The sequence below is a fragment of the Macaca nemestrina genome, chromosome 2 (genome assembly GCF_043159975.1).
Source record: "Macaca nemestrina isolate mMacNem1 chromosome 2, mMacNem.hap1, whole genome shotgun sequence".
NCBI lineage: Eukaryota > Metazoa > Chordata > Mammalia > Primates > Cercopithecidae > Macaca > Macaca nemestrina.
The window spans coordinates 112535848-112548666 of NC_092126.1; the positions used below are offsets into that span (position 1 = coordinate 112535848).

Sequence of the window (12819 nt, forward strand, 5' to 3'; positions counted from 1 at the left end):
GGCTCATGCCTGTAATCCCAGCACTTTGGGTTGAGGAGGCAGGCGGATCACGAAGTCAGGAGTTCAAGACCAGCCTGGCCAACATAGTGAAACCCCTATCTCTATTAAAAGTATAAAAAATTAGCCGGGTGTGTTGGCGGGCACCAGGAATCCCAGCTACTCAGGAGGTGGGGGCAGGAGAATCCATCCAGGGCCACAGTGCAAGACTCCATCTCAAAAAAAGAAGAAACAAAGAAATAAAACAACCCAGGTACAATGACATGGCAGCACCACAGAGTGTTGGTTGGCCTTGGAAAGCCAGTCCCCCACCATCACTGACATCGCCGCCAGTGGGGTCATGTGCCCGGAACGGGTTCCGGTGCAGAGAGCCCCTCATCCTGGGAAAAGGGGTGCTGCCAGAAAGGTGGTCGCCTCCTCACTCATCACGCGAGGCACGTTGAACCTGATGCTAAACCATTCATAGATGACCTGCTTCTGGGTTGGGGTTTCCTAGGTAGCTAAGCATATCCCTGGCTGCAATCTATTCAAAGTCAGCCCTTGACACTGGGGTTTGTTTTAAAAAAAAAAAAAAAAAAAAAAAACTTAAAGAAAAAGGAAAAAATTTTTAGTCCACATTAACTTTGAAAATCTTAGTGTTAAATAGTTTCAGAGTCCCCCCTTAATGAAAATAACCTGTAACATCCATACACATGTGATGATCCCACTAACTAAAACACTGACAACAAATAAAGTACATTAAACAGGCTACACCTCAGCATTTCCCATATACCTGAACCTGCTGTGGCTGCTGAACCTGGATCTGCTGTTCTTGCTGGGTTTGTGGCTGAACACTGGTGGTGACTGGACAGGCAAGTTCAAGCAAAGACCCAGCCACTTCAGTGCTGTCTGTGTATATGCAGTTCCCACCCTGTTGGTACACCATGGTAGTGGTGGCTGTCTGCTGGAACTCCTGAAGGGCTTCTGGCCCCTTAGAGGCCAGTGAGTCCAGAAATTCCTTCATCCTGTGTTGCGGGACAGACCGTGCCTTTACTCGGATGTACTCTTCAAAGGAGATGGTGTTCTCCAGGGAATTATTCATATTGCAGAGTCCTTAGGGTTCCTAGAAATAAACAGAAGTCAAAATTATGTTACTGTTTTTAGCAGGAAATGCCCAGAAACAATTACCCTTGCACAAGACTGGAATATATTCAGGGCAGCTGTATACATATACAATAAAAAAATAAAGTTTTATTATACCACCTTATTTTTTCAATTAATGGATGTTTGAAAATTATTTCCATTAACATTTCTTAAATAAAACTATCACACTGCAAACAAAAAACAAACACATGCTTCACAATACTGGATGAAACAGGCTGAAAACACATTTCCCACCTAGCACTAGGTCAATCCCATCTTCTGTGCAGAACCAAGCACTGGACAGTAAATGTCACATGCAAAACTGCTCTGTGACCATCACAGAGAGGACACCAAGCAAGGAGGAAGAAGCCAGGGGCAGGGATTCCTATGGATATGTTTTATTTCCAAGCATTTCCTATAGCAGAGATAGGTATGCCACCTAGTTGTGGCAAGACACAAGAGGCAGAGGATATGTTCTTCATCTCCCATCAGAAAAACCAAAAATCCTATTTTGCCATATGCTGCTCACATTCTTTTGCAACACAGCTTATTAGTTAAGAGCACGGACTCTGGAGCCGAGCTACCTGGGTTCAAATCCCAACTTTATGTTTCCTTCATTATTTAACTCTAGAAAAGTCAATTAACCTTAGTTTTCTTGTGAGTAAAATGGGGATACAATAGTACTTACCTCACAGTTGACATGAGGATTTAATAAGGCATTTAGAAAATCACCTAACACATAGATAGTACTACATAAATGTAACTAATACTATTAAAATAATTCTGGGAAAAAAAGGTATATAGTGCTTTAAATATCCAGGTCACTACTAAAATTCAGAAATAAATTCTACAAGTTTTCATCAGGTATTTATTTACCTTAAGAATTAACCTGCAGATGTAGACAGTTAACTCTCATTACCTGAGGGACAAGTGTGCAATCTGTGGACTGCTGACCCCTGTCGCTGCTACCTTTGTACCATCCTCCCTTGATCAGCTAGACCTTCAGAATAAAAGTAGCAGCAGGATGAAAGAGTAACAGAAACCAAGCAAACGTTTTTGCCAAAAAGGATTCTCCGATAATTCTGAATGTCTGGAAAGGTGATTTGTTCCCTTGAGCAATCAGGCCAGATATACTAGACTGACCAGATGCTCTACCTTACGTTACAGATATAAAATATGTGGGTTAAGCATCTCCTTTCTTCTACCTAGGCTCTAAATTCTTGGCAGACAAGACTATGTCCTGGTTCTCTCCGAACAGCTCACCCATGTTAGTTGCTTCATATATACCTGCTACGTTTGAAATTCAATGTGGAACAGGAAGAATTATGATTTTTTTCCTTTTTTTTTGAGACAGAGTCTCATTCTGTTGTCCAGGCTGGAGTGCAGTGGCACAATCTCAGCTCACTGTAAGCTCCACCTCCTGGGTTCACCCCATTATCCTGCCTCAGCCTCTCCAGTAGCTGGGACTACAGGCACCCGCCACCACATCCAGTTAATTTTTTTGTATTTTTAGTAGAGACGGGGTTTCGCCATCTTAGCCAGGATGGTCTCGATCTCCTGACCTCGTGATCTGCCTGCCTCGGCCTCCCAAAGTGCTGGGATTACAGGCATGAACCACCACGCCCAGCCTTTTTTTTTTTTTTCCAGATGGAGTCTCCCTCTGTCACCCAGGCTAGAGTGCAGTGGCACGATCTCGGCTCACTGCATCCTCCCAGGTTCAAGTGATTTTCCTGCCTCAGCCTCCCAAGTAGCTGGGACTACAGGCGCCCACCACCATGCCCAGCTAATTTATGTATTTTTAGTAGAGACTGGGTTTCGCCGTGTTGGCCCGGCTGGTCTCAAACTCCTGACTTCAGGTGATCTGCCCGCCTTGGCCTCCCAAAGTGCTGGGATTATAGGCGTGAGCCACCTGATTCTCTCTGTAATATCCATAGCTTCATGGACTCAAGCAATCCTTCCACCTCAGCCTGGGCAACATGGAGAAACTCCATCTCTACAAAAAAATACAAAAATTAACTGGGTGTGGTGGCATGCACCTGTAGTCCCAGCTACTAGGGAGGCTAAGGTGGAAGGATTGCTTGAGTCCAAAGATCTAGGCTGCAGAGAGCCAAGATCACTCCAATGCACTCCAGCCTAGGCGACAGAGCATAACTCTGTCTTAAAAAAAAAAAAAAAAAAGGCCAGGCGCGGTGGCTCAAGCCTGTAATCCCAGCACTTTGGGAGGCCAAGGCGGGTAGATCACGAGGTCAGGAGATCGAGACCATCCTGGCTAACATGGTGAAACCCCGTCTCTACTAAAAATACAAAAAACTAGCCGGGCGTGGTGGCGGGCACCTGTAGTCCCAGTTACTCGGAGGCTGAGGCGGGAGAATGGCGTGAACCTGGGAGGCGGAGCTTGCAGTGAGCCGTGATCGCGCCACTGCACTCCAGCCTGGGCGACACAGCGAGACTCCGTCTCAAAAAAAAAAAAAAAAAAAAAAAAAAAATTAAGTTATCAGCTGGTCACAGTGGTGCACATATGTAGTCTCAGCTACTCAGGAGGCTGAGGCGGGAGGATTGCTTGAGCCCAGGTCTTTGAGCTGGGAAACCTAGAGAGACCTTCATCTGTAAAAAAATACTAATAATAAAATAAAATAATAAAAAAGTTGTCGATGTCCACGTCACACAGAAGGAGAGCATCAAGCCAAACACACTTTGCCTAACTACAGATTCAGAGAAGGCTACTTGGCTTAGGTGATCCGAAAGCACTCATTTGCCACACTTGCACAAAATGTATCAAAGTTCCCCTTTGTTAACAGCATCACAGTAGGGATTTCCTTAAGAAGGCATCTTTCAGCCAGGTGCGGTGGCTCACACCTGTAATCCCAACACTTTGGGAGGCCAAGGTGGGCAGATCACCTGAGGTCAGGAGTTCAAGACCAGCCTGGCCAACAAAGTGAAACCCTGTCTCTACTAAAAATACAAAAATTAGCCAGGCATGGTAGCAGGCACCTGTAATACCAGCTACTCAGGAGGCCGAGGCGGGAGAACTGCTTGAGTCCAGGAGGCAGAGGTTGCAGTGAGCCAAGATTGTACCACTGCACTCCAGCTTGGGCACCAGAGTGACACTCTACCTAAAAGAAAACAGGCATCTTTCATAATAAAGATCTGGTAACATTACAAAGTTATGAAATTCTAATATCTAATCACACATACCCTTCTGCTCAAAAGGGGACAAAGGAGAGATTTTATGAGCAGCCATTAACAGGTCCTCTACCATGCTGGTACATAATTTCAGTTTTTCACCTCCATTACAAAAGAGCAGCAGGTCAGCTGGAATTTACATTTCCTAAAAATGTATTTTCTTCAACTGTCAGTTGTATTTACATAATATACTGAGATTGATAAAACTGTCAAAGCTACTACAAAAAGCAATTTTCTTTTTTTTAAGGTACAAAAGTAAAGTTTTTGCATGCAGCAAAAACCTTTTTTTGTCTCAAGTCTGGGAAAAGACAAATGAGTAAACACCAATACAAAGAAACACTGTTTCCCGATGGAGTAGATGGGAATTCAAAATCAAACAAAACAAAAAAACGACAAAAAATAATTTAAAAAAAAAAGAAAAAAAACAAAACACCGCAAACAAAGTTTACAGAACTGAAAAACCTTCATGACTATTGCCTAGTAAAGCCAGTGTCTATGATCCTCCTAGTAACCCTATTTCTCCTCACTCTTGTCTTTCAAGTTTCAGAAACTCAGAAGGGGCAGCTTAAACCTCACCTCAAGTCTGATATTAAGTGTAAAAGATAATTTCACCAACTTTTCTTACTAGAAACAAGCTTTCTACAGTACTCAGTATAGAATTCCACCTAGTTTTTGTTTTGTTTTTGGAGGTTTATTCAGGGGTTGGGGAAAAGGATATGAAACTTAACTAAGAAAAACTGTTCTAATAGTATAAAAAGATATAAAATAAGGCCGGGCACGGTGGCTCACTCCTGTAATCCCAGCACTTTGGGAGGCCCAGGCGGGCGGATCACAAGGTCAGGAGATCGAGACCATCCTGGCTAACACGGTGAAACCCCATCTCTAGTAAAAATAGAAAAATTAACCGGGCGTGGTGGCAGGTGCCTGTAGTCCAAGGTACTCGGGAGGCTGAGGCAGGAGAAAGGTGTGAACCTGGGAGGCAGAACTTGCAGTGAGCCGAGATCGCGCCATTGCACTCCAGCTTGGGCGACAGAGCCAGACTCTGTCTCAAAAAAAAAAAAAAAAAAAAAAAAGATATAAAATAAAAAGTAAAAGCAGCTAAGTATGCTTTGACCTCTGGTTCTTGATCATGCCATTGCACTCCAGTCTGGGCAACAAGAGTAAAACTCCATCTCAAAAAACAAAAAAAAAGCCTAAACAAATTATACATAAAAAACTAAAAATCGGCCGGGCGCGGTGGCTCAAGCCTGTAATCCCAGCACTTTGGGAGGCCGAGACGGGCGGATCACAAGGTCAGGAGATCGAGACCATCCTGGCGAACACGGTGAAACCCCGTCTCTACTAAAAATACAAAAAACTAGCCGGGCGCGGTGGCGGGCGCCTGTAGTCCCAGCTACTCGGGAGGCTGAGGCAGGAGAATGGCGTAAACCCGGGAGGCGGAGCTTCAAGGTACTCGGGAGGCTGAGGCAGGAGAAAGGTGTGAACCTGGGAGGCAGAACTTGCAGTGAGCCGAGATCGCGCCATTGCACTCCAGCCTGGGTGACAGAGCAAGACTCCGTCTCAAAAAACACAAACAAAAAAAAAACTAAAAATCACCCTCCTCTCACCAAACCCTACCAATCACATCATACCTTTATGCCTCTACTTGTAGACTCACTTTTAGGGTATTGCCTAGGTGCAGTGGCCTCTAATGCCAGCACTTTTTGGGAGGCTGAGCCAGGTGGATCACCTGAGGGCAAGAGGAGATCGAGAATAGCCTGGCCAACATGGTGAAATCCTGCCTCTACTAAAAATATAAAAATTAGCCAGGCATGATGGCACATGCCTGTAATCCCAGCTACTCAGGAGGCTGAGACAGGAGAATCACTTGAACCCAGGAGATGGAGGTTGCAGTTAGCTGAAACTGCACCATTGCCCTCCAGCCTAGGCAACAGAGTGAGATTCCGTCTTAAAAAACAAAAAAATTGGAGTATCTATGGAGTTCCATGTAAGATCAGGAAATTAAAGTTCCACACCCCCGATTTTCTGTTGTGGGTTTCTTTTTTTGTTTTGAGACGGAGTCTCGCTCTGTAGCCCAGGCTGGAGTGCAGTGGCCGGATCTCAGCTCACTGCAAGCTCCGCCTCCCGGGTTCACGCCATTCTCCTGCCTCAGCCTCCTGAGTAGCTGGGACTACAGGCGCCCGCCACCTCACCCGGCTAGTTTTTTGTATTTCTTAGTAGAGACGGGGTTTCACCGTGTTCTCCAGGATGGTCTCGATCTCCTGACCTCGTGATCCACCCGTCTCGGCCTCCCAAAGTGCTGGGATTACAGGCTTGAGCCACCGCGCCCGGCCTGTTGTGGGTTTCTTGAGACAAGGTCTTATTCTATCACCCAGGATGGAGTGCAGTGGTATAAAATCTTGGCTTACTGCAACCTCAACCTCCTAGGCTCTATCGATCCTCCCACCTCAGCCGCCCAAGCAGCTGGGACTACAGGCATGTGCCACCATGCCCAGCTAATTATTGTATTTGTTGCAGAGACAGGGTTTTGCCATGTTGCCCACGTTGTTCTCAAACTCCTGGGCTCAAGAGATCTATCTGCCCACCTCAGCCTCCCAAAGTGCTGGGATTACAGACGTAGGCCACCATGCCTGGCCGAAGCCTTCTTTTTTTTTTTTTTTTTTTTTTTGGAGACAGAGTCTTGCTCTGTAGCCCAGGAGTGCAGTGGCATGATTTTTGCTCACTGTAACCTCTGTCTCCCAGGTTCCAACAATTCTCCTGCCTTAGTCTCCCAAGTAGCTGGGATTACAGGCACACGCCAATATGCCCACCAAATTTTTGTATTTTTAGTAGAGACAGGGTATCACCATGTTGACTAAGCTGGTCTCAAACTCTTGACCTTGTAATCTGCCCGTCTTGGCCTCCCAAAGTGCTGGAATTACAGACACCTGCCCCCACACCAGGCTAGTTTGTATTTTCAGTGGAGATGGAGTTTTGCTATGTTAGCCAGGCTGGTCCCAAACTCCTCGTCTCAAGCAATCTGCCCACCCTCCCAAAGTGCTAAGATTAGAGGCGTGAGCCACTGCCCCCAGCAACATGTCCTCTATTTTAGACAAACATTTAGCTAAGTGAAAAAAACTTCTATTTAATCAATATTTTAGTTTTAGAATACATTTCCCCAAAGTCCAGAACGTATTTTTTGTCAATCAAGTTTCCAAAGATATGATAAAAATCATTCTGCTGCCTATGTCATCTCCAAATAAATCCTACCAGTCAGTATTTCTAGAATAGTACCTTTAAAAAGTTACTATAAGAAATGCTAGTCCAAATACAAATTTATTTCCTGAGCAAACAGGCAAATAAGCTAGATATTCGGTTGTCAGAAAATATAAAAGCTTCAAAAAGTTACTTGCTATAAACCATCAAAATCCATTCTTTAAGCCTTTCATTAAAAAAAAAAAAAAAAAAAAAAGCCTGGCGCCGTGGATCACATCTGTAATCCCAGCACTTTGGGAGGCCAAGGCGGGTGGATCATTAGGTCAGGAGATCGAGACCACCCTGGCTAATACAAAATACAAATACAAAAAATAAGCCAGGCGTGGTGGCAGGTGCCTGTAGTCCCAGCTACTCGGGAGGCTGAGGCAGGAGAATGGTGTGAACCTGGGAGGCGGAGCTTGTAGTGAGCCAAGACTGCACCACTGCACTCCAGCCTGGGCAACAGAGCAAGACTCCATCTCAAACAAACAAACAAACAAAGGCCGGGTGCAGTGGCTCACGTCTGTAATCCTAACACCATGGACTTTGCGGGGCCAAGGCAGGCAGATAACCTGAGGTTGGGTGTTTGAGACCAGCCTGACCAACATGGAGAATCCCCGTCTCTACTAAAAATACAAAATTAGCTGGGCATGGTGGAGCATGCCTATAATCCCAGCTACTCGTGAGGCTGAGGCAGGAGAATCGCTTGAACTTGGGAGGTGGAGGTTGCAGTGAGCCAAGATCACACCACTGAACTCTAGCCTGGAGACAGAGTGAGACTCTGTCTCAAAAAAAAAAGGTGGGGGGAAGGGGGCTGGGATGATGGTGCATGCCTGCAGTCTCGGCTACCCAGAAGGCTGAAACAGGAGGATTGCTTGAGTAGTCCAGGAGTTCTGGGCTGTAGTGCGCTATGTCAATCAGGTGTCCACACTAAGTTCAGCATCAATATGGTGACTTCATGGGAGCAGGAAATCACCAGGTTGCCTAAGGAGGGGTGAACCGACCCAAGTTGGAAATGGAGCAGGTCAAAACTTCCGTACTGATCAGTAGCAGGATCCTGTCTGTGGACAGCCACTGCATTCCAACCTGGGCACCACAGTGAGATCCTATCTCTTAGAAATAATAGTAATAATTTAAAAGACAAACGAGCTTGAGGTAGGAAACATTCCATAAAACCATTAGAAAATGTCAATACTGGCCGGGCGCGGTGGCTCAAGCCTGTAATCCCAGCACTTTGGGAGGCCAAGGCGGGTGGATCACGAGGTCAGGAGATCGAGACTATCCTGGCTAACATGGTGAAACCCCGTCTCTACTAAAAATACAAAAAAAAACTAGGCGGGCGTGGTGGCGGGCGCCTGTAGTCCCAGTTACTTGGGAGGCTGAGGCGGGAGAATGGCGTGAACCCGGGAGGCGGAGCTTGCAGGGAGGCGGAGCTTGCAGTGAGCCGAGATCCGGCCACTGCACTCCAGCCTGGGAGACACAGCGAGACTCCGTCTCAAAAAAAAAAAAAAAAAAAAAAAGAAAATGTCAATACTAAGCTGAGCATGGTGGCTCTCACCTGTAGTCCCAGTTACTTGGGAGGCCGAGGCGGAAGGATGGCTTGATCCCAGCAGTTTGAGCCTGCAGTGAGCTATTATCATGCCACTGCACTCCAGCCTGGGTGACAGTGAGACTCTATCATTTATTCATAGATAATAAGTAAATAAGCAAGCAATTAAGTTAACAGGCTGGGCATGGTGGCTCAAGCCTGTAACCCCAATGCTTTGGAAGGCTGATGATCATTTGAGCCCAAGAAGATCATTTGAGCCCAAAAGTTTGAGACCAGTCTAGGCAACATAGGGAAACCATCACTATCTTAATTTTTTTTTTTTTTTTTGAGATGGAGTCTCACTCTGTCACCCAGGCTGGAGTGCAGTAGCACGAACTTGGCTCACTGCAACCTCCGCCCCCAGGTTCAAACGATTCTCCTGGCTCAGCCTCCTGAGTAGCTGGGATTACAGGCACCTGCCATCATGCCTGGCTAATTTTTGTATTTTTAGTAGAGACAAGGTTTCACCATCTTGGCCAGGCTGGTCTTGAACTCCTAACCTCATGATCCACCCGCCTCAGCCTCCCAAAGTGCTGGCATTATAGGCGTGAGCCACTGCACCCGGCCCACACCAGACTAATTTTTGTATTTTTAGTAGAGACGAGGTTTCGCCATGTTGGTTAGGCTGGTCTTGAACTCTTAACCTCAGGTAATCCACTTGCTTCCACCTTCCAAAGTGCTGAGATTACAGGCGTGAGCCACTATGCCCAGTCTAAATTCTTTTTTTTATTTTTTTGAGACAGAGTCTTGCTCTGTCGCCCAGGCTGAAGTGTAGTTGCATGATCCTGGTTCACTGAAACCTCCGCCTCCTGGGTTCAAGCAATACTCCTGCCTCAGCCTCCAAAGTACCTGGGATTACAGGCACCCGCCACCATACCCAGCTAATTTTTGTATTTTAGTAGAGACGGGATTTCGCCATGTTGGTCAGGATGTTCTTGAACTCCTTACCTCAAGCGATCCACAGCATCGGTCTCCCAAAGTGCTAGGATTACAGGCATGAGCCATAGCATCCAGCCAAGATTGTGAGACCAGCCTGGCCACCATGGTGAAACCCCATCTCCACTAAAAATACAAAAACTAATTGGGCATAGTGGCAGCCACCCATAATCCCAGCTACTCTAGAGGCTGAGGCAGGAGAATCACTTGAATCCAGGAGGCGGAGGTTGCAGGGAGCTGAGATTGTGCCACTGCACTTCAGCCTGGGGAAAGAGTGAGACTCCGCCTCAAAAAACAAAAAACAAAAAAAAGGAATGCTAACAGTAGTTATGCCTGGATGATGGAACCAGAGTATTTAAGTTTCTTCCTGTTTAATACTCCTCTGAATTTTCCACAAGTTGTATTAATCTAAGACTCACGCCTGTAATCCCAGCACTTTAGGAGACTGAGGCGGGGTGATCACCAGGTCAGGAGATCGAGACCATTCTGGCTAACACAGTGAAACCCCGTCTCAGCCGGGCGCGGTGGCTCACGCCTGTAATCCCAGCACTTTGGGAGGCCGAGGCGGGCGGATCACAAGGTCAGGAGATCGAGACCACGGTGAAACCCCGTCTCTACTAAAAATACAAAAAACTAGCCGGGCGAGGTGGCGGGCGCCTGTAGTCCCAGCTACTCCGGAGGCTGAGGCGGGAGAATGGCGTAAACCCAGGAGGCGGAGCTTGCAGTGAGACGAGATCGTGCCACTGCACTCCAGCCTGGGTGACAGAGCGAGACTCCGTCTCAAAAAAAAAAAAAAAAAAAAAGAAACCCCATCTCTACTAAAAATACAAAAAAACTAGCCAGGCGTGGTGTTGGGCGCCTGTAGTCTCAGCTACTTGGGAGGCTGAGGTAGGAGAATGGCATGAACCCGGGAGGTGAGATTGTGCCACTGCACTTCAGCCTGGGTGACAGGGCGAGACTCCATCTCAAAAAATGAATAGATAAATAAATAACTCATCTTTTTCTACACAGTGGCTATAGTGCAGGAATGGTAACAGACACATAAACAATTCTGGTTGATCATAGTATGATTTTCTTTCAAAATCTGAGAGAAACTAAACCAGCTGAACGACGTGGCTCATGCCTATAATCCCAGCACTTTGGCCAAGGTGGGTGGATCACCCAAGGTCAGTAGTTTGAAATCAGCCTAACCAACATGGTGAAACCCCGTCTCTACTAAAAATACAAAAAAAAATGAGCTGGGTGTGGTGGCGGGCGCCTGCAATCCCAGCTACTCGGAAGGCTGAGACAGGAGAATTGCTTGAACCCGGGAGGCGGAGGTTGCAGTAAGCCAAGACCATGCCACCGCACTCCTGCCTGGGCAACAACGGCGAAACTCCATCTCAAAAGAAAAAAAAACAGGCCGGGCGTGGTGGCTCAAGCCTGTAATCCCAGCACTTTGGGAGGCCGAGACGGGCGGATCACGAGGTCAGGAGATCGAGACCATCCTGGCTAACATGGTGAAACCCCGTCTCTACTAAAAATACAAGAAAATTAGCCGGGCGAGGTGGCGGGCGCCTGTAGTCCCAGCTACTCGGGAGGCTGAGGCAGGAGAATGGCGTGAACCCGGGGGGCGGAGCTTGCAGTGAGCCGAGATCTCGCCACTGTACTCCAGCCTGGGGCACAGAGCAAGACTCCGTCTCAAAAAAAAAAAAAAACAAAAAAAAAAAAAAAAAAAAAAAGAAAAAGAAACTAAACGATAAAATACCAAAAACTTGTACAAAATAATGAAGACTTAACTTCAAGATGCTGCTCATAAGACACAAAAGTTGAGCCTTTGTAATAAACATAAATAGAGAAACTTCTAAAAGAGACAAAAGATTCTTAGTTACCTCCAAGTAAAAGACTTAGTGACAAACAGTCAAGATATTAAATAAAGTATTTCTGAAAAACATGCAGCCATGAGGATATTTGAGTGTTCCCAATTTCTGGGACTCTGATGAGACTAATAACAAAAACAGAAAATACTCTAATGCTCTTGGGGTGCATGAGGTCTGTAAACAAGCATTTACTTCTGAATGCTTTTAAATATAGCTGCTTTGTAAAATAAATAAATAAATAAAAGAAAACCAGCACTCCCTTAAGCAGACCCTGGACATTTTTGCTGGTATAAATTCAAATTCATCACTGATATCTCCCCTGTATTTCCTTCTTTCTCTGTTTTGAGACAGAGTCTTGCTGTCACCCAGGCTGGAGTGCAGTGGTCCGATCTGGGCTCACTGCAACCTCCGCCTCCCGGGTTCACACCATTCTCCTGCCTCAGCCTCCCAAGTAGCTGGGACTACAGGCGCCCACCACCATGCCTGGCTAATTTTTTTGTATTTTTAGTAGACACGGGTTTTCACCATGTTAGGACAGTCTCCATCTCCTGACCTCATGATCCTTGGCCTCCCAAAGTGCTGGGATTACAGGAGTGAGCCACTGCGCCTGGCTCCTCTGTATTTCCTTCTACTGGAGCTTAACATAGTGCCTGATGCATGGCAATTCTTCACTACATGAGTTATTATTTTTATTATTTTATTACTAGAACATAAGATGGTACCATGGACAAAGGTTACTCCAAAACAACAGTCTATTACATTTCTATAGGTCTGTTTGCAAATTTTTTTTCTTTTTTCCGTTTAGGTACCAAGGGAAGATCCTCACGCTTTCTTGGGTTTCTTATCCCTGATACCTCTTTTGGGCCCCCTGTATGGCTCTGCAGTGAGTCAACAATCCGT

General features: G+C 46.1%; 1 protein-coding gene across 5 annotated transcripts in view; it reads right to left on the reverse strand.

Moving 5' to 3' along the window:
* Positions 1-12819, reverse strand: part of LOC105480424 (glutamine rich 1) — a 71855-nt gene that overhangs the window by 50761 nt on the left and 8275 nt on the right. For all 5 annotated transcript variants that reach the window (XM_011739272.3, XM_011739275.3, XM_011739274.3 and 2 more), the window contains one exon: positions 770-1099. In XM_011739272.3, coding sequence (XP_011737574.1) covers positions 770-1078 — 309 coding nt within the window. In that variant the 5' untranslated portion in view covers positions 1079-1099. The remainder of the gene's footprint in view (positions 1-769; positions 1100-12819) is intronic.